Source organism: Diadema antillarum, unplaced genomic scaffold, assembly GCF_040938485.1.
Source record: "Diadema antillarum isolate AM-2024a unplaced genomic scaffold, OU_Dant_1.0 seq00002222_RagTag, whole genome shotgun sequence".
Classification (NCBI taxonomy): domain Eukaryota; kingdom Metazoa; phylum Echinodermata; class Echinoidea; order Diadematoida; family Diadematidae; genus Diadema; species Diadema antillarum.
Window position 1 is genome coordinate 49,279 of NW_027272856.1, and position 20,946 is coordinate 70,224.

Here is a 20,946-nt window from a genome sequence, read left to right on the forward strand (position 1 = left end):
GAAATTATCCATAGACTGCTGACTTCACTAAAAATAAAAAATAAAAAACTTTTAAGGAAAATCTAAAACTCCACTAATTGTCACTATACCCCTCCCCATTTCACTTTTTTTTTTCAGTATTTGGATGGAGGTTGAGGACACTTTCATCTCATTTAGAATACACCATGCTTATTTTAACCTTGGTTCTACATGACAAATTTATTGTGTTGTAGACGGCATACTGAATCTTGCATACATTGTATGTGTCAGATGTGTGCTGTGTGCGTATGTCTGAATGAAGTGGAGCGTCTGCTGGGCTGTGTACAGAGTACAGTATGCATGAAGTACATTATAGTGTATTTGCCTTGTAGGCAGCTAAGCTCATCTGTGCATTGCTCTGCATTATTTTGTGTGCAATTTGGTGGCAGTGAGTGTAATACATGCATCTTTTGTCAAGTAGTTCAGGATGATAGCAGAAGGCAAGTACAGAAACTGTATACCAGCCAGAGCAAACTGAAGTGGTGTGTACTTGTACATGTTAGCTGTTCACGCAGCACTGTGAATATTCATTGTACAAATTGATCTTTCAGAATATTTGATACTTTTCTTCTTTTTCTTCTCTTTACGTTTTGCGTACATGTCATATAAAATATATAGTTGCTCTGTGTATTTGCATGAAATACAATTTGGAAATGATCTTCTGCAATTGATAGAGCTCTGAAGGAAATGTTTTTTTTTTGGAAAGCTGATCGAAATGTAGTTAAACCGAATATTATTACTGAACTTGCATTTTCCTCACATTGAGAACTTTTCCTCTTACTGTCTATATATATTTGGCTGTTCAACATTGCACTTCATTCAGTGTAGTAGAAAGTGTTAACTGCAATCTGGATTATATACATGTTGTATATTTATTTACTGATTTTTATTCATTTATTTATTTATTTTTTATTTTTATTTTTGGCTGCTCATGTTCGAAACTAATTAGTCTTTCATTTTCTCTGTGTTCTCTTTGCTGATACAGGTTTGTGTTTTAATTAGGTAAACAATGGCAAGTGAATTAGACTCTCTACGGCAAGAAGCCGAAACCTTAAAAAATCACATCAGGGTGAGTATATGCATTTTTACTTTATTTTTGTAAGCATGTGAATATATGTGTTTCTGTTTTGTACAACATGTCTTGTATGCTTAACCTTTAAAATAAAAAGTGAATGGGATGTCATAAAACCATGAAAATATTGAATCTGTAATGTGCTCTAAGACTGATATTTATGAGAGCATTCTTTTGTTTGGTAAGTTTGCCCCATCGTAACCCCAATCCACTTTCAACATACGTACTTTTAATATTTTGGCTTAATGCATTAAATGCAGATATTAGAATATAGCATTTTATTTTATTTTTTATATCAACAGGGTTTTTCTTTTAGCTCACCTGGCTCAAATGAGCTATTGCGATCACTCATTGTCCAGCATGTGTCGTGCATAAACTTTTTACATTTTCTTCATCTTCTTGAAAACCCCATTACAGATTTTCACCAAACATGGCAGGTAGCATCCCTAGGGGGATAGGATCTCAGTTTGTTAGAATGGGCATCATGCCCTGCAAGGAGGGGGGGGGGGGGGGGGGGGGCAAAAAAAAAAGAATCTTTAAAAATCTTCTTCTGTAGAACCAGAAGTGATGGAGCTAAATTAATACTATGAGTTAGTTTCACATTTATTCATGGCGGATCCAGGGATGTAAAGCCCCCAAATTGAAGAAACCCTTTTATGAATCTTCTATCGAGAACCAGAAGAGATAAGCTAAGTTAGTGCCTCGATTGGCTACTGTCAAGATTGGTTACTAGTTTCTACTTTGGTCATGGCAGATCTAGTGATTTTCTTTTTTTTTTGGGGGGGGGGGGGGGGAGTAGACAAACACATGGTCAAATTTGTCACCAAACCCAGTGCCTTGTCACAAGGGTGACAATTTATGTTCTTAACACATTGATCCCACAACCCCCTATTTAAAAAAACAAAAACAAAAACAAAAAAAATGTTGTTTCAAAGTTTTTCCTGGTAGCGTCATGGGTTGGGCAGGATTGAATGGGGGGGGGGGGGAGCAGTTTTTTACATTTAAGTCTGAAAAAAAAAAATGCATAGTCAAACTGTCTAAGTACGGTGTACTTGGCAGGTATTTTTTACCAGTGCGATGGAATATGCAAATGGATACCATTCCCCCACAGAAGCAATCAAAGCTGTCCCCCACCCAAAAGTTTGCAATGATCTCAGGTAAGAGTCTGCAAGGATGCGTGAAAGGTGAACATGCGATACTCAGTGCGAGACCTCTGGGTCTTATGTTTACATCGTTTCTGTGAAGGGATTCATTTCAAGAGAGAACCAATAGTCACATTCAGACAATGATCCTTAACTTTGAGGATAAGCTCATAGTTACAGGACAAGTTCACCTTCATAAACATAAGGATTGAGAAAATGCAACAATATTAGTAGAACACATCAGTGAAAGTTTGAGGAAAATTGCACAATCGATGCAAAAGTTATGAATTTTTTAAAATTTTTGTGTTGGAACCGCTGGATGAGGAGACTACTACAGCTTGTGAGTCATATGCGTACAACAGTATAAAGAAAATGTAAAAGAAAATTCAACATATTTTCACTTTTTTCGCATAATAAAAGTGAACTTGACTTGCCTCTTTCTAAATGCAGGGGGAATAATATTACCCATAACATTTGTCAGTAACAACTCAGGGGAATGTGTACTTTTTTCAAAAGATGGAATTTTGTGAAATTCTCTTTATATTTTCCTTATATTGTTGTACGCATGTGACATCTAAGTTATTCATACACTGCAGTAGTCTTCTCATCCAGCGGGTACTGCACAAAAACTTCAAAAATTCATAACTTTTGAACGGATTGTCTGATTTTCCTCAAATTTTCAATGATGTGTTCTACTAATATTGCTACATTCTCTCAATCCTTATGTTTATGAAGGTGAACTTGTCCTTTAAGTATGGGGTGTCAAGTGTCGCATGGTCTCTTTAAAAAAAAAAGAAAATGTCTTCTGTTGATAAGTGACAATGTCAATTTCCTTGATGAAATTACAATTTCGTCATTATGTGACAATTTTGTAAACAAAATACCAATTTCATCATGAAATTGTAATTTTGTTTACAAAATCGACGTCACTTGTCAACAAGACAAATTCATCACGAAATTATCATTTCACGCATCCTTGCAGACTCTTACCTGAGATCATTGCAAACTTTTGGGTGGGGGACAGCTTTGATTGCTTCTGTGGGGGCATGGTACCGTTTGCACGTAAATATAGTTGGCGGATTAAAGGAAAACATTTCTTGCTTCCACTTATATGATTCCTGGACAATGAACATGAATATTTAAAGCAAAATGAATACAACTTGCCTTTCGAGTAGGGCAGTATTTCTATTGAGCTCAGCTGTACTACTTGCTATTTTATTAAAATGTTAGTATGAATTCTTCCATAACTGTCTAATCTCCATTTTGTGTTGTCCCCCACAAAGTTATGTACTGGCTTCCAAACATGCTACGTTTATTTTGCAAAGCATGCACGCTACACTTGTACAACTGAAGCTCCACTGCCAGGCCTCTATATGCAACAGTTGGTCAAAGATACTTGTGGGGGGCGACTTTCATCAGAATCTGTGTAGTGTGCGCTTTGTTTGGTATAAAACTTGCATGAAGATGTACATAGCGATCAAAGCTGAGCTCAGTAGATTTTTGCTTTCGCTGACCCCATTCAGGTGCCTCGTTTGTGTATTACAAATTAGTTTGTGAGCCCATCAGCGCTCACTTTATTCATACCTCGCGCCCGATCGATATTTTCTTTGTTCGATGGCACATGTATGTAGTTGACCTTGGAAAGGGAATACATGTATTGCTTGACTGCTTTTGCACAGGTTGATTACCAACTTGTCTGTTCTCTGTGGACCTGTAAAAATAATCTTGTGAAGGGGCATTATAGGCTCTCGGAGAATTGTGGGGGAAACAGGTTAATATGGTTTATATAATTTCGCAAGTAAATGTGAGAACCTCTGTTGAAAATATCATTTACTAAAATACTTGGCGGTTAGACCAGCGGGCTAGAATTATGTAGCAGGCGTAAGTATTATACCCAATCAGCAATTACAAGTCACTGATGATTATCTTTGCATTTCAACTTAAATGAGAGGATTTATCTACCATTTCAGCTTCTAATATTTGTATAATAAGTTTGAATTTCCAACAAAGTGCATAACTGATGATACATTTTTATACTTCAAAATTGATGACTTCTAAAATGATTTTAAAAGCGTAGGAGAGCAACCTTTAGTACAGGGAACAGTACTTACTGTGACCAGTGGTGGAACAATTTGACAGTGTTCAGGGAGATGAAATGGGAATATGGATAGAGATCTCCTCAGTAAACTTTTTGAATTGAATCAGGAAATGGATCTAAGCAATACCCAGTACTCTCTTGACCACAAACAAACAAACAAACAAACAAACAAACAAACAAACAAAATATATATATGTTCTATGGCAATTTGATGTTAATAAACTAAGGGCAAGTCCAAGATAATGCGCGCGTTACGTATGGGACATTCAGAGACTTTTATGACCTGAAAAATAGTGTTAATGGCCTTTGATCATATTGAACTTCATCATGGTGATTGATATCTAGGAGAAGTATAAACATGTAAAAAATTGAGAAAAATGACCATGACAATTATATCCTAGAAGAGAAAATATGTGCCGTTACGTATGGGACCAGAAAACTTTTGTTTTTTTGAACATTTTTTTCAACCTCAAAACTCTCTGAAAGTATTTCATTCTACAACTTGTAACTCACTGTGATGAAAGTCACAACACTCAAGATTATCACAGGTGAGTTTCATGTCATTAGGCAAAAAGCTCTAATTACAGGTTCTAATTAAAGACAGACATGACGTGTTACGTATGGGACAGTTACGTATGGGACAGTTTGTCCCCCATTCATTTAGTGTGTGAAGAACCATGTTTATGGGTATTTTGCATAATTATTGTAGTAAAATCAGTTGAAACTACTCAAATACTGATCCAGATTGTCAAGGAAACATTATTCCCCGAATATTCACCATCATTTAATCATATTCAATCATATTTTTATATATTTATGACCAACCTGAGTATACATGCCCTTTGTCCCCCATTCGTTTAGTGTGTAGAGAACCAAGTTTATATGGGTATTTTGCAAAATAATATATGAACAAATTTTTGCATAATCATTGAGTTAGAATCAGTTGAAATTACTCAAATGCTGTTCCAGATTGACAAGGGAACAATATTCCCCATACCATCATAATCATATCTAATCATATTCTGTATTTTGTATGACCAACCTGAGTATGTATGCCCTATTTTTATCAGGATAGTTACTACTGAAAAATTGAAAAGTTCAAAGTGTTTACTTCCATTGATGAAGGGCAGTTGCCATTTAGTTTCAATAAAAAATGACTTGACACAAGAAATATTAATTTCAATAAATAAGCAATACCTGCTGCATGGAACCCCAGTGATCGAGTAGATGATGTCTGTCTAGCAGTCAGGTCATTGATTCGAGTCACACCTCAGTATGTATACCCATGAATTTTGTCGTGGCTAACTATTGAAACTGAATAAGGACAATTTGTGTATCACTTGCAATAAAAAGGAATCATTTTACTTTATATATTTTTTGTATATATCACAACCATTTCAAATTGGATCTCCGTCACATAAACTTTGAATTCCTCTAGTCTTAGGATTGTATGCTCTTTAGTAATTCATATAATTTGTTTCCAATCATCTCATTAAATGTTGAAAACTGAATCCCCATATCTACAAAAACCATACCATCCCTTTAATGCTGATTTTTCATTGTGTATTTTGCCATTTTCCCCTCCCCCTTTCTGAAAATTGTTCAGTCAAGTACATGCATTGTTTCAAGTGTCTAAAACTCAAAAAGTAGCTACAATGTTGGGATGCTTTCTTCAGGATGATTGACCATTTGTGTACTGAGAGACCGTCCCAGCTAGCTACATGCATTCACATGCAATATGTATGAGGATGTCCCATACGTAACGCATTTGTCCCATACGTAACATTATTTCAATGCCTAATAGAATATATTTCTTTTACTGTTTTTTCTTTTTTCTATGGTATTTAATTTCTCTAAACAATAAATTAGAACTTTCCAAAAGGGCATTAAAATATCCTTAGCAATTTCAGAAAAAACCTAAAAAAATGACCTCAATTTGTTACGTATGGGACATCTCATGATAGGACATGAGCTAATTCGCATAATCATTTGCATAATCCCTAAATTTTTATACCAAGTTAAACTATTTGATGAACTTCTTATGTCCACATATTAATCAAATATCATTTGCTTTCCTTTGAATTAATATGAATTTTTATAAATGTCCCATACGTAACGCTGTGTTTCACATTTATGCAAATGAGCCCTTGAAATTTGCATAAACTTACATAATATCATTTTTTCCTCCATGGAAATCAAAACTTCAACTCATAAGCTTCAAAATGATACCAAACATGTCAATATTGAGCAAAGATGAAATTTTGCCTTCTGAGGGGACCTTATCTTGGACTTGCCCCTAATTGATGTAATTATGTTGTTTTTACCACACACAAAAAATAGTTAGTTTACCACAAATGCATATAATGCATAGTTTGTTTAGAAAGCACACATCAACCTGATGGGCTGTGAAAAATTCACTATACAATATGTTTAGTTTTGATATTGTTTTGAAGGTTCAACTTTGTCCGTACTGTGGACTGGGTCTGTTGTAGTCAGCCCTTCTGTTAATCTCGTGAAATAAGTTTTTACTGTTCCAGCTAACATGTGCCAGAGCACATGCAGAGAAGCTTAGGTTAGTCATGCCACTTTATTTTAATATGTTTGAAATAAACTTTATAAGGAAAAAGTTCATTTCTACCGTTTGATCAATGTTAACCATTCAAGGCATGCTGAATTAGGGCTAGTTTCAGCTAGTTTTATTCCATGACATTTATGTTTCATGTGTTTGGTAATCCTGCTCAGATATCTTTAAATAACTGCAGACACATGTGAAAAGTACATGCTTGTGTACATTGTAATGGAAGCCTTCCAATTTTTAATTCCCATGTACTGTTGCAATGCTGTTCCCAAAGTCGTCTGCTACATTGTGTGGATTGTGGCATGCATGAACCTAAGCACTGTCAATGAAGGTTAAAAACTTTGTGTGATGATGGCTCACTTTGAGACCGTGCTATTTGGGCAATTGGTTGACTGAAGCCATGTTTTAACAGACCTTGCTGCTGCAACATCATGACAACATCTGCAGAACAAAATTCCTCTGAAATTCCAATAAAACCACAGGAGAGAGCGAGGAGTAGTACCGTTTGAACAGACACGCTCTGAAAACCTAACCCAGGTAGGTTTCTGTGAAGGGGGTGTGTCCACCAATGTGACTACTCCGCCAACTGGCCAGCGTCACATGTCTGTAAACAAAACATGTTCACAATCACTGACCTCAACTACATAGTCCCCCTGTTCAGACGCAAGCCAGTTTATGCCAAAACTTCATAAAGAAACGATGTATAAACAATCATCGTTTAGCGGACAGACTGTTCAGACGCTAATCTCAACCATTCTGGAAAACGTATCGTATAGATGTGCAGTTTCCCACTGCGCATACTGTTATGGTCATGAGTGACAGCTATGGGGTCACCTTTCGTGCGCACTCCCATTAAGCCCCGCCCAGTTATACCGTTCTATGGTCGCCATACGTTCAGAAGCACAATGGACATGATGGAATGCTGATTCGTTATTGAGTTCTAGTTCAAAACGATGCTCTGACCGTCGTTTCGTTATATGTCGTTTCATTAGCGTTCAAACGTATAAATACATTGTATAGCTATACTGTCTAGTATAATTTTTTTGCGTCTGAACACCCTGAGAGATCAGTGGTCACAATCCATGTATGTGATCAGTGTGCGGTGTGTCAGTCATTCTCTGTCTTCACTATTGCGCATGCGTGTTGAGTGTATCAAAGGACGCGTTTACTGCAGTTGCGTTCTAGTAGGAGAGATGCCAGGGTGTCGCATTAACGTCAGGGTAGTGTCGTAGCAATTACCCTGCTGGCTAGGATAGAATGTAGCATAAGTTACTGCAGCTATGTCCGAGCAACATTTTGCGGGAATTGTTCTAACAGGCAGTGTAAAAAGATTATCATGGTATTACCTGGATGTTGCTGCAGTAACTCTACGTTTGAAAGGCTCTGTTAGAACGGGGATTGACATAGATTTTCAAGTGCGCTGGACAAATACGTATTGGGGGAAGGCTGATACATAGATTTCTGATGTATAGAGATTGGCAAAAGAAATACAGAAGACAGAAGCTGACCTCTTAATTTTCCATTCAGAAAAGCTGAATAAAGCATGGGGGAAGTATCAGTCCAGTAATGCTGCTAGTGAGGGTGCTGGAGCCAACCAAAATAGCTCTTAGAATATCAACATGCCTTTACTCAGGCAGAGACAAGCTATTTCAAGCGCTACATTACCAGCGTGGTAACTTGTGCAGTGATGATGTATGTATCCATGCATCACTGAGGCCCTCGAGAAGGGGTTGTTTGAGCAGACATGAATCAATTGCTCTATCATTGCTATTCATTTGGTGTGTATGGTAGTGCATATTTTATTATGGTGTTGATAAGGGGATTGCCTTTTGCATGCATGCACAGTTGCAGCAAGGAGTTTCAAGAATTGGAGTTCCAACTTGCTTAAATTGTTCAGAGAGCTGCCAGTTTTCTATGGATGGACTAAAGAATTTCACAGGTGCATGTGTGCCTTTGAGGATCAAGGTTTGAAGCCGCTGTCTTTTGGAGCAGTCTGAAGATATATTTTGAACTCTTTACATATTGTTAGGTGGACTGAACACATGTTTTCATTAAGCACTGACATGAAATTTAACTAGTGATAAAACATAAGACAAAAGTCATATCATCGAAAATATGTGCAAAATAATAAATCAGAGCTGTGTCATGTGAAAGTGTTTAAAGCTATACCCTCCTGGAAAGCTGGTTTTATCACTTTTCCACTTAATATTCTCGCAAATCAAACTGGTACGGGATATTCTTCAAGTATACTGGTAGTTCATTATTAATTGATATATCAGATTAGTTCCACTGCATGCCCAGTCAAGTAATTTTCCTTTTTATTTCATCATTTTTTGCACAATTTCTATTTGTGTATCCCTGTGTCTTTACCATTATATATCACCTATCTTTTATAAGTAGGGATGGCAAAAAGTAATTACCATCACAGAGACATATCTTCCTTAGAAAGTGGCTGGTGATTTTGCAATTAGACACAAGTCAGTTGTCTTCCTATCTATGCAGCAGATCTATTTTTTTACATACTTCAAATATATGAGTGCCGGCTTCGAACATGGGTTCAAAGGAAGTAAGACAGTTGTGACACCATTCTCCTGAACCTCCTTGATTAAATCTGTGCAGGTGGAATTGTTTATGACAAGTGCATGTAGTATGCAGGCATAGATGTTTTCAGTTATATAATCAGTGAAATTAGATGGGCCAAGTATTATGCATTGCGATTGTTTAGATTGCATCACGTCATTGTGCAAAAATTTCGGTATAGTGCACAGTCGTGCCGAAACCAAAATACTTATAGAGCATGCTTACACTTACAATTTCTATGCAACGATACGCAGCAGGTAGGTTGAACGTTGTACTTTGCGGGCATGAAATCAGTAAAAAAAAATTAAGATCCAGTAGGGCCTAGACCTACTGTAAAAGTGGTTTCTTTCGCGGTGGTTTTATTTTCGCGCTTTTCACGCTTTGAGGTTGAACCGCGAATTTAACATCACGAGAAAATGTTTTGAAAGGTCGCGTGAAATTAACCACGCAAGGAAATGTTTTGAACTCGCCGCTTGTAATTGCGCACATGCACACACGAAGATTCCGCACATTGAGTGTATTGATGATCAACTGTTACGACCAAAATCACTCCGAGAATGATCGCACAAAAGAAACAATCAAGTGATGTTCAGGCGGTTTATTAACAGTGATATTGTAGGTACACACTGGTAATCGGTTTCACATCAGTACAATAATGATCAATAAAAACAATTATAAATCGGTAGTGGAATCACTTACACGTATTAAATAATCCTTTGAAAGTGTCCAAATACGATGTTCGATGCACAGACGAATGATCCTTGACGCACCGATGAATGATTCCTCCGACGTAACTCCAGAGGCGCAGGTTACAATAGTCCACGGTATAGATCCGGGGTAAAATCCACAATATATGTCCACAGCGAAACATGCAGTGTCCAAACGTTATGACGACCACGTCCAGTTGATGCGTTGAATAATGATTCACTTTACATTGTCCAGCTAGGAATCCAGCCCGTCACAGCTTTGCCGTAGCAATGTCCGTTGACATTAAAATATGGAGTCCAATGAAGGCACATTAATTCTCTGCAGGCAAAATGTCTCCCAGGCCTTATCTCCACAAACATAACAGGTCAGCAGGTAACACAGGACTGACTATAACAAGTCGCTTCAGAGCCAGAAGTGACGTAACTCTCAGAGCAGAGGTGTTGGGTACTCTGCCTACTGCAGGATTTCTCTGGCTTATATACTATCCATTCACCCCCTTCTAGCACATTCTATAACTCTCTCCAACCTACTAGCCAGTCCAAGTTCCAGGAATCCTGGATGACTCACTGCCTAACTATGTACAAAACATCATTACCAAGAATAACTACCAATCACATTGGGCTACAGGGACAGTGCCTCACTCAGCCAAATATGTTAGCACTTCCCAGAACTTTCTGGAATGGGTGAAATCATTCTAGATTGAGTGAGCTATAATGTATTTCCTGTTACATGCATGTACTGTATAGCTACATTGTATACCACCTAGAAAATTCTCCACTTATCTGGTCAGCCTGTATGTACTATATCTATACCACATAGAATGTTCTCCATTAATCTGGTCAACCTGTGTACATACACATTAAAACAGCCATGGATACAGTACATCATACTGTACATAACTACTAGTGTGTACATTTGTGACACCATCCCCCATGGGAAAAAGAAAGCCTTGCTGTAGCAAGGGTTTCTTTTACCTTCACAATTTCTCATTATTATTTACAATGAATGTGAGGTAAAATCCAAGTCAAGCTATAATAATCACATACTATCACATGCCTTTTGGATAGCTGTATTAATTCCATGTTCTCTTTTCACAGATACCATTTACAATGACATTGCTTGGATTCTCGAAGCTTATACAATCGTATCAAACTGTTTTGCACACATTAATGAATATGCTAAACACATACACTGAAAATGATATGCGGTGAAAACTTTTCACCTTTGATACTCCCTTCATGTTACACTCTTGACAGAGCGTCGGCAATTACATTGTTTTTGCCTGCCACATGTTTGATTTTGAGTGCATATGGCTGCGTCATCATGCTCCATCTGAACAACCTGTTCTTCTTCATTTTGAACCGGTCTAAAAAGACCAAGGGGTTGTGGTCAGTATAGACCGTGATCTCCCCTTTGCTATTTGTCAAGTACACTTCGTATTGTTGGAGGGCAAGGATGAGACTGAGAGCCTCCTTCTCAATTGTGGAGTACTTCTTCTGGTATGTGTTCAATTTTTTGGAGAAGTAGCTAACTGGTCGTTCAGTGCCTTCTTCATCTTCTTGGAGCAAAACCGCTCCCACTCCTACATCGCTAGCATCTATTGCCACCTTGAATGGCTTTGCGAAGTCAGGAGCTGCCAAAACAGGCTCATTAGCAAGGACTGCCTTTAGTTTCTCGAAGGCTCTTTGACACTCATCAGTCCAGGTGTACTTTGCCTTGCCCTTCAGCAGGTTTGTTAGGGGGGTGACTACAGTGCTGAAATTCGGTACAAATTTCCTGTAGAAACCAGCCATGCCCAGAAATCTGAGCAACTCCTTCTTGGATTGGGGGATGGGAAAGCCTAGTATAGCCTCTACCTTGGCTTCTCTTGGCAATACTTGTCCCTGACCGACTACATGCCCGAGATACACCACTTTGGCCTTTGCAAATTCACTCTTTGCCAGATTAATCACCAAGCCGGCCTCCCTGAGTCGATCAAAAAGTTGCCGCAAGTGTGTAATGTGCTCCTCCCACGTGTCACTGTACACTAGGATGTCATCAATGTATACTACACAGTTGTCAAGTCCGGCAATGATTTGGTTTGTCAGCCGTTGGAAGGTGGCTGGAGCATTTTTCATGCCGAATGGCATTACTTTGCATTGGAACAAGCCATCTGGTGTAGCAAAGGCAGAAATCTCTCTGGCTTTGTCGGTCAAGGGCACCTGCCAGTATCCCTTTAGAAGGTCTATTTTACTGACATATGCAGAATTTCCAACCCTGTCAATGCAATCTTCTAGTCTGGGAATGGGGAAAGAGTCTGTTTTCGTCACGGCATTCACCTTTCTGTAATCTATACAGAATCTTTGAGACCCATCCGGTTTGGGCACCATGACGATTGGAGAGCTCCAACTGCTTTTACTCGGTTCTATTATGTCATTGTCTAGCATGTATTGAACCTCTTCCCTTACTTTTTGCAATTTGCTCGGGTTTAGTCTGTAAGGGTTTTGCTTGATAGGGTCAGCATCTCCTACATCAACATCATGTACAGCAAGAGGGGTGCAGCCTGGTTTGTCCTTACACAATTCTTCGTACTCATGTAACAGACTAGTCACATCTTTCCTCTGATTATCAGGTAGGTAGTTCAGTGCCTCATCTACTTTCCCTAACATCTCTGAGTTAGACAACCTGGCACTAGAGGGCTCACTTCCATTCTCATCTTGAGCTTCTCCCTCTTCATCTACTTCTTCTTCTACCACCTGGGTAACACCTACCGGCTGACTAGCCTTTCTCTCATAGTACTCTTTCAGCATGTTTACGTGACACACCCTCTGATCTTTGCGTCTGTCTGGCGTACTGATCACATAGTTCACATCATTGAGTTTCTTTGTGACACAGTATGGGCCACTGAACTTGGCTTTCAGTGGTTCACCTTGTATGGGCAGCAGTACCAGAACTTTGTCACCTGGGTTGAAAGTTCGGGCTTTGGCATTTTTGTCTGCCTTTCTCTTCATAGAGTCTTGTGACACTTTCAAGTGTTCCCTAGCTACCTCACAAGCCTTTGAAAGCCTTTCACGAAACTTTGACACATAGTCAAGTAGGTGGACCTCATCATCCTCAGTCATGAATTTCTCTTTGATGAGCTTCAGTGGGCCCCTGACTTCATGACCGTACACCAACTCAAATGGGCTGAAACCCGTCGACTCGTTTGGGGAGTCCCTCGTTGCAAACAGCAGGAAAGGGATGCCCTTATCCCAATCCTCGGGATACTCCTCACAGAACGCTCTAATCATTGTCTTTAGGGTCTGGTGGTAGCGCTCCAACGCACCTTGGGACTGGGGATGATAAGCTGACGACTTCAGCTGCTTCACACCCAAACGATACATCACCTCTTGAAATATGCCTGACATGAAATTTGACCCTTGGTCAGACTGCACTTCCTTGGGCAACCCATACCTAGTGAAAAACTGCACTAGAGCATCTACCACAGTCTTAGCAGTGATATTTCGCAATGGGATAGCCTCTGGAAACCGTGTAGACATATCCATGATTGTCAAGAGGTACTTGTGACCCGACCTAGTCCTAGGCAAAGGTCCAACACAGTCAACTAGAACCCGACTGAATGGTTCTTCAAACGCAGGTATCGGAATCAATGGCGCCGGTTTCACTGAATGCTGTGGTTTACCAGCCACCTGACATGTGTGACAAGTCTTGCAAAACTCAGCCACATCCACATTCAACCCTGGCCAATAAAAATGCCTCATGATCCGATCCTTTGTCTTTCTGACGCCTAAATGGCCGCCAACAGGTAACTCGTGAGCAATCCTCAAGATCTCACCGCGGTAACTAGGAGGGACAACAACTTGACGGACCACCGTCCAATCCTCATCAGCTGGCCTATGGGGAGGTCTCCACTTCCTCATCAAAATGCCATCTTTGACATAATAGCACTCAGGGACCTTTTCAGCCTCAGCCTCAGAACACGCCGTCTGAGACAAGCCATTCAACTCAGAGTCTGCCTGCTGTGCTTCAACCAAGGAAGACTTGCTAAACAGCCCATCGCTGTTAGCCTCGGAGCCTAATACAGCAACCCCATCATTCAAATCCTTGAAAAAGGTTTCTGCCAACCAAACACCGGAATTCTCCTCCACATCAACAGAATCCGCATCATCTTGAACAGCTCTACGAGCCTGAGACCTAGTCACAACACAATCTGGGAAAATCCCAGGAAATTCCTCCTGCAACTGCTCAGTTTCAGCAACCACCACTGGTTTCTCCGAAACAACTGGAGACGCAACCACCTTGTCCCCAGCCAAGTCATTCCCCAACAGGAAATCAATGCCTGCCATAGGCAACTCAGGAACAACTCCAACAGTCACAGGTCCAGAAACTAGGTCACACTTCAAATCCACTCTATACAGTGGCACTGACATATAACTGCCATCAACAGTCTGAATCAAGACTTTTGCATTCACTGCACTATCTGGTGGAAAAGTCATACCACCATCCACCATCAATGACTGAGAGGCCCCCGTATCCCGCAGGATGACCACTGGCTTACCTGCCTCACCAGAAGTACTTGGGGTCACCTCACCATCAAACAAAAAGCTACGATAGCTCTCATCCACCTGCTTCAGCCTATCTTTGAATTTGGGAGATTGACTTTCAATGGCCTGTGTTTCACTGAACGGGACACTGTTTTCGGGTAGGACACTTTTCGACATGACAAATCCCAAGTCCTTCTTTGTTTTGTTTTGCAACTTCCAACACTGTGACTTTACATGCCCTGTCTTGTTACAATGAAAACATTTGATGACATTTGCACTTGTACTGGACCCTTTGTCAGATTGAGGCTTTGGTGCAGATGAAGTTTCAGAACTCATGCCTTTTTCAGGACCAGCATTCTTTGGATTGCTCGACTGATTTTTGTCTCTCTTATTTCCAGAGAAATTCCTGAAAGGTGGTCTGTTGTCATTTCTGTGGGTCAGCTCATACTCATCAGCCATCAAGGCTGCTTTATGCAAACTTGTCACTTTGTGATCATCCAAATGTGACCTCACACTGAAAGCAACACTCTTTTTGAATTCTTCCAAGAGAACAACCTCACGTAGGTTATCAAAGTCCTGATCCACTTTCAGGGACCTGTACCACCTATCAAACATCATTTCTTTTTCACGAGCAAACTCAACATGTGTCTGGCCTGGTTTGCGGTACGAATTTCTGAACTTATGTCTGTACGCCTCTGGCACCAACTCATAAGCATTCAACACTGCTTTCTTGACTGTAGCATAGTCACGTGATTGCTCTTCAGAGAGAGATGAGTACACATCGGCTGCTTTGCCGACAAACACACTTTGAAGGAGCAAGGGCCAAAATTCCTGTGGCCAGTTCAAACTGTTAGCCACCTTCTCAAATGACACAAAATATGCATCAACTCTGTTTTCTTCAAACTTTGGCACCAATCGAATGTTCTTTGCCAAATCAAATTCAGGGGGAGCCCTTTCACGATTTCCAACAGTCTGTGCATGAGTCAATTCCATCTCACGCAACTTCATTTGCTGCTCCATTTCGAATTTCCTCATTTCCATTTGTTCTTTCTCCCTCTCTCTTTCTAATCTCATCTTCTCTTTCTCCATTTCCATTTCTTTCTCCTTCATTTGCAATTTAGCAAGCTCAAGCCGTGTCTGATCTGAAATTTGAGCTTGATCAGGAGTATGAGTTTCTTCTTTGAGCTCCATGTGACCAGCTACTAAGTCGAGAATCTCTGCCTTTCTAGCACCTTGTGGAACATCTACATTCAAATGCTGTGCAATAGCAGTCAAATCACATTTGCGTAACCTTTGCAAATCTTTGAGGGACAAATCTGTCCTCTGAACAAATGCCTGAACATCCATTGTACTGATTGACATTGTGACAATGTGTAACACACAATATACAATTGAACAATCAACTCAACTGGTATTATGTCTGTACCAATATTCTGGATTCCGGAACGTTCCAAATTCTAAGTTTTGGCTTTAAATTCAATTCTCGGACACAAGCCCCCAATTTTGTTACGACCAAAATCACTCCGAGAATGATCGCACAAAAGAAACAATCAAGTGATGTTCAGGCGGTTTATTAACAGTGATATTGTAGGTACACACTGGTAATCGGTTTCACATCAGTACAATAATGATCAATAAAAACAATTATAAATCGGTAGTGGAATCACTTACACGTATTAAATAATCCTTTGAAAGTGTCCAAATACGATGTTCGATGCACAGACGAATGATCCTTGACGCACCGATGAATGATTCCTCCGACGTAACTCCAGAGGCGCAGGTTACAATAGTCCACGGTATAGATCCGGGGTAAAATCCACAATATATGTCCACAGCGAAACATGCAGTGTCCAAACGTTATGACGACCACGTCCAGTTGATGCGTTGAATAATGATTCACTTTACATTGTCCAGCTAGGAATCCAGCCCGTCACAGCTTTGCCGTAGCAATGTCCGTTGACATTAAAATATGGAGTCCAATGAAGGCACATTAATTCTCTGCAGGCAAAATGTCTCCCAGGCCTTATCTCCACAAACATAACAGGTCAGCAGGTAACACAGGACTGACTATAACAAGTCGCTTCAGAGCCAGAAGTGACGTAACTCTCAGAGCAGAGGTGTTGGGTACTCTGCCTACTGCAGGATTTCTCTGGCTTATATACTATCCATTCACCCCCTTCTAGCACATTCTATAACTCTCTCCAACCTACTAGCCAGTCCAAGTTCCAGGAATCCTGGATGACTCACTGCCTAACTATGTACAAAACATCATTACCAAGAATAACTACCAATCACATTGGGCTACAGGGACAGTGCCTCACTCAGCCAAATATGTTAGCACTTCCCAGAACTTTCTGGAATGGGTGAAATCATTCTAGATTGAGTGAGCTATAATGTATTTCCTGTTACATGCATGTACTGTATAGCTACATTGTATACCACCTAGAAAATTCTCCACTTATCTGGTCAGCCTGTATGTACTATATCTATACCACATAGAATGTTCTCCATTAATCTGGTCAACCTGTGTACATACACATTAAAACAGCCATGGATACAGTACATCATACTGTACATAACTACTAGTGTGTACATTTGTGACACAACACACACACACAGCGATACCACGCAATGTAGGTCAACTCCTGTGTGCGTGCCCCACGCGTGCGGTCCGTATATTATAAAGTACTCAAGAGACGGGATTTCAGGTAAGCCTGCATTTAATTTTAATTTCTATGTAATGAATAAAAGAATAATTGGATTATAGTTTGGGTTTTCATGTGCAAAATAAAACAGTTTTTGCCGACTGTGAATTCACAGATTTTGCTGACCGCGAATTTAAACACACGCGAAAAGGTCGGCACCGATGGAAACCGCGAAAGTATCTGTACGCGAAAGAAACCACTTTTACAGTACGCAAAATGCATAACGTAGATCGAGGGGTCTATTAACCAAAACAATTCAGTGCATGTTCTATTGATACACCATTACTGGACTGTAGAACACCAAATACTAATTTATCCCTCGTGCAGTTCATTTCACTTCAGCCTGCAGTCTCAGTGAAACAAAACGGCACTCAGGGTAATTTATTGTTTGTCGTTCTATAATCTAGTATGGTGCATGATAGAGCATGCACTATTTGTATAATGTTCTTAGGAAGTTATTGGCAACAAGATAAATCAAAGATTCACCTAATGAACTGTAAAACCAGAAATATTCACGGCATGAAATTTTCGGAAATTGGAGCCGATAACCCTTTTCGTTGCATGAAATTTCTGTGTATTGCTACTGGCATTCAGTGGATGAAGTGTACTATATGAACTTTTGCATACATTTCTATTTTGCGAATCTTGGCTTCTCGCAAAATGTTCAAAAAATTCATGCATGCAAAAATTTCTGCTTTTACAGCATATAATAGACTATACCATACATGCCTTCACAGATGTGGCCAACAGTTGACCATTGGTTCACAATTTTACATTTGTGCTTTTGATTCCATTTTGAAAGAAAAAAAGTAATAATCCTGCACATTTCATGTTCAGGGATTTAGAATATGAGCATTAATACAAAGTGATTCATAAAAGAAATGTCAAGAAACATTGCTGGAATAGTGAGAGACCACAAAGAACAGGTGGGCATTCCCCAACAGATGCTCCCCCCCCCCCCCCCTGCATATCAGAAATTACAGGCAGATGGCAGATACATGTTATATGTCTGATGCTACATAAAGTTACTAGCATAAATCTTGTTGCTGCTGCAGTGTCTCAACAGATAGAACAGTAACTCTATACAAAACAGTCTCTCTTATACTTTCAGAACACCTCGCTTAATAGTAAATATGTCCAACCTTTCATAACAAACATATGTGACTCGCCACGACAAAAGGATCTGAAAGTCGCTGATGGTTGAGCCAAGAAAAGCGAGTTTGAAGTCAGGTCATCAAAATCGGTCAAAACCATAAAATTTTTGTTTTTGACATTATTTTGTAGTACGGTATCATGTTTTTCTATCATCTGCTGAAATTTCGAAGCTAAATGATTAAAAGAAAGGCAAGAAATTAGTTTCTTCCAGGCTATGATTTTCTGACTTTTAGCGGAACAGAAATGTGTCCAAAGATTTGGATTTAACTCCGCAGATAGACTCCTCCCCTAGCAACGAGGGAGTGATGTTATTGGTCAGTGCATGGCATCCTGGTTACTGATTTGTCATGCATAAACCAGGGGCGCTAAACTTGAATGAACGTCGCTGAAGTTGCCAAGAGCATACCTTCTATTGTCAAGAGGTGAAGACTGTGCTACCTCCCCTTGAGCACGATTGCGTCACTTGTACAATATTTTTGTCGTCTGTGTAAAGATACTAAAGTTCACGCGAGTTAGCCTTTTTGGTTGCAATATGCTTACTTTGTAGACTTTCCATATATTCATGTATTTTACAAATTGCTAGGGGCACACACAACAGTTTCCAGGTTATCAGGTATCTGTAAAGCATGTACTTTCCGTAATTGACTTACAGATAGGACATTTCCACAAAACTTGCCTCATAATATGGTAGGCTTCAGCTAAATTTGTAGACTTTGTCATGAGAGACCTTATTTTACATCCCTTCTCACTGATTGAAATACACTTATATTGTATGAAGTATGTTTTTTGAAGAAAGATATTGATGCCAAGTAGTCCAGGACTTTTGGCAAACACATGCACCACATAACTTTAATTTATTGTCCTTACACCACACTCCCACACACGCCCACAGCTACAGACCGAGAGCTTGGCATGTCGGAACCACGCTGAGCATGCACCACATTCACAAGCAAGCAACACAACAATCCATGATTGCTCGGCATTCCAACTGCATTCACAACACACACACACACACACACACACACACACTGTATAGACATTTCTGATGCATGTATGTTTGCAGCACAAACACGCTTAAATGCTACACACACAATTATGACAAATACACAACTTGCATGTACTGTAGTGTATATGCCAAATATTTCTTGAGATTTTCATATTCACGAATTTAAAAACGTGAAAATATTAACGATGATCCTGACATGAATGTGCATGTGCATGCATGTACATTTCTCTGCTCAATACTGTACTCCACGATCGCGAACTTAACCACCCGCAAAATTGTATATTTAGTCCCAATTCGCCAAAAAAAATTAGACTCACTAAATATATGGCGTATACAGTAGTTTGACTTGTTTGGCTTTTGCAAGCATAGAGCAACATACATTTGTAATTTATAAGGCAATTTTAAAGCTAATGGTGTCAGCATTTGTCAAAAGAAAAGCAAAAACCTTGACACTATCTTGTTTTCTGAAATAATTATTGGTGTATTAATGCTGATGTAGATATGAGCTTTATTAGGCATCATTGGTGAGGATCAGGGTAATCTGTCACAGATGCTGGGTCCAGCAACTTGCATGTGTGATGGGTGTCCTGAGCATTTACATACATGTATCACATATATTGTGTGTAATGTGTGTAAAGTTGTTCATGATTATGTGTGACTTGCTGATGAGACATGCTTTCTGTGTACTGGTAATCAGGCGCACCGCGTAATCGGGTAGAAATAAGCTGCCTCGCCCAAAGCAATATCAAGAGACTGTTTTAGTCTGGTGCTTTTGATAGCAGCATGGTTTGTTTGTTTGTTTGTTCATTTTCCATCTGTGAAGATGGCTGGTACCTGTTTTAATAATATATTTTGATTTGGGTATGACTTGTTCATACATGTGTCATAAGATTTGCACACAGACTCTTTCATTCTTTAGCAATATCAAACTGCAAAAGCATAGTTTAAAATGTCACTTCCAAAGTAATTCCTTTGTAGCCTTTACCTAAATTCTTCGGGCATGTAGCAGACCTGATTTTTTTTTTTTTTTTTTTTTTTTTTTAGTCAGAGTTCTGTCACCATAATGAGGTAGGGGACTATGTGTGTGTTGAAAGTGAGTGTGTGAGGGTAGGCCAGGCAAATATATAAAACAAATAGTGGAAAAACAAGACCCCAACAGCTTTGGGTTTCTGCATGCAAAATCAAATTGTAATTATGGGGAACTATCAGTATCAGAAGAATTCTCATTTAAAAAGAAGATGTAAGAATACATGACAATGCTTATTTGGCATGTGTAAAAGCATAAAGAGTTGCATATATATTATTTTTCTAATAATTGTATTTGATTTTTCTAATTGAGCTTTCCATTGGTAATTCATCTT

General features: G+C 39.4%; 1 protein-coding gene across 1 annotated transcript in view; it reads left to right on the plus strand.

The window, feature by feature from the left end:
• LOC139714288 (guanine nucleotide-binding protein subunit beta-like) overlaps nt 1-20,946 on the plus strand; it is a 61,305-nt gene that overhangs the window by 25,552 nt on the left and 14,807 nt on the right. The window contains 1 exon segment of the mRNA XM_071626006.1: nt 1,004-1,087. Coding sequence (XP_071482107.1) covers nt 1,028-1,087 — 60 coding nt within the window. The 5' untranslated portion in view covers nt 1,004-1,027.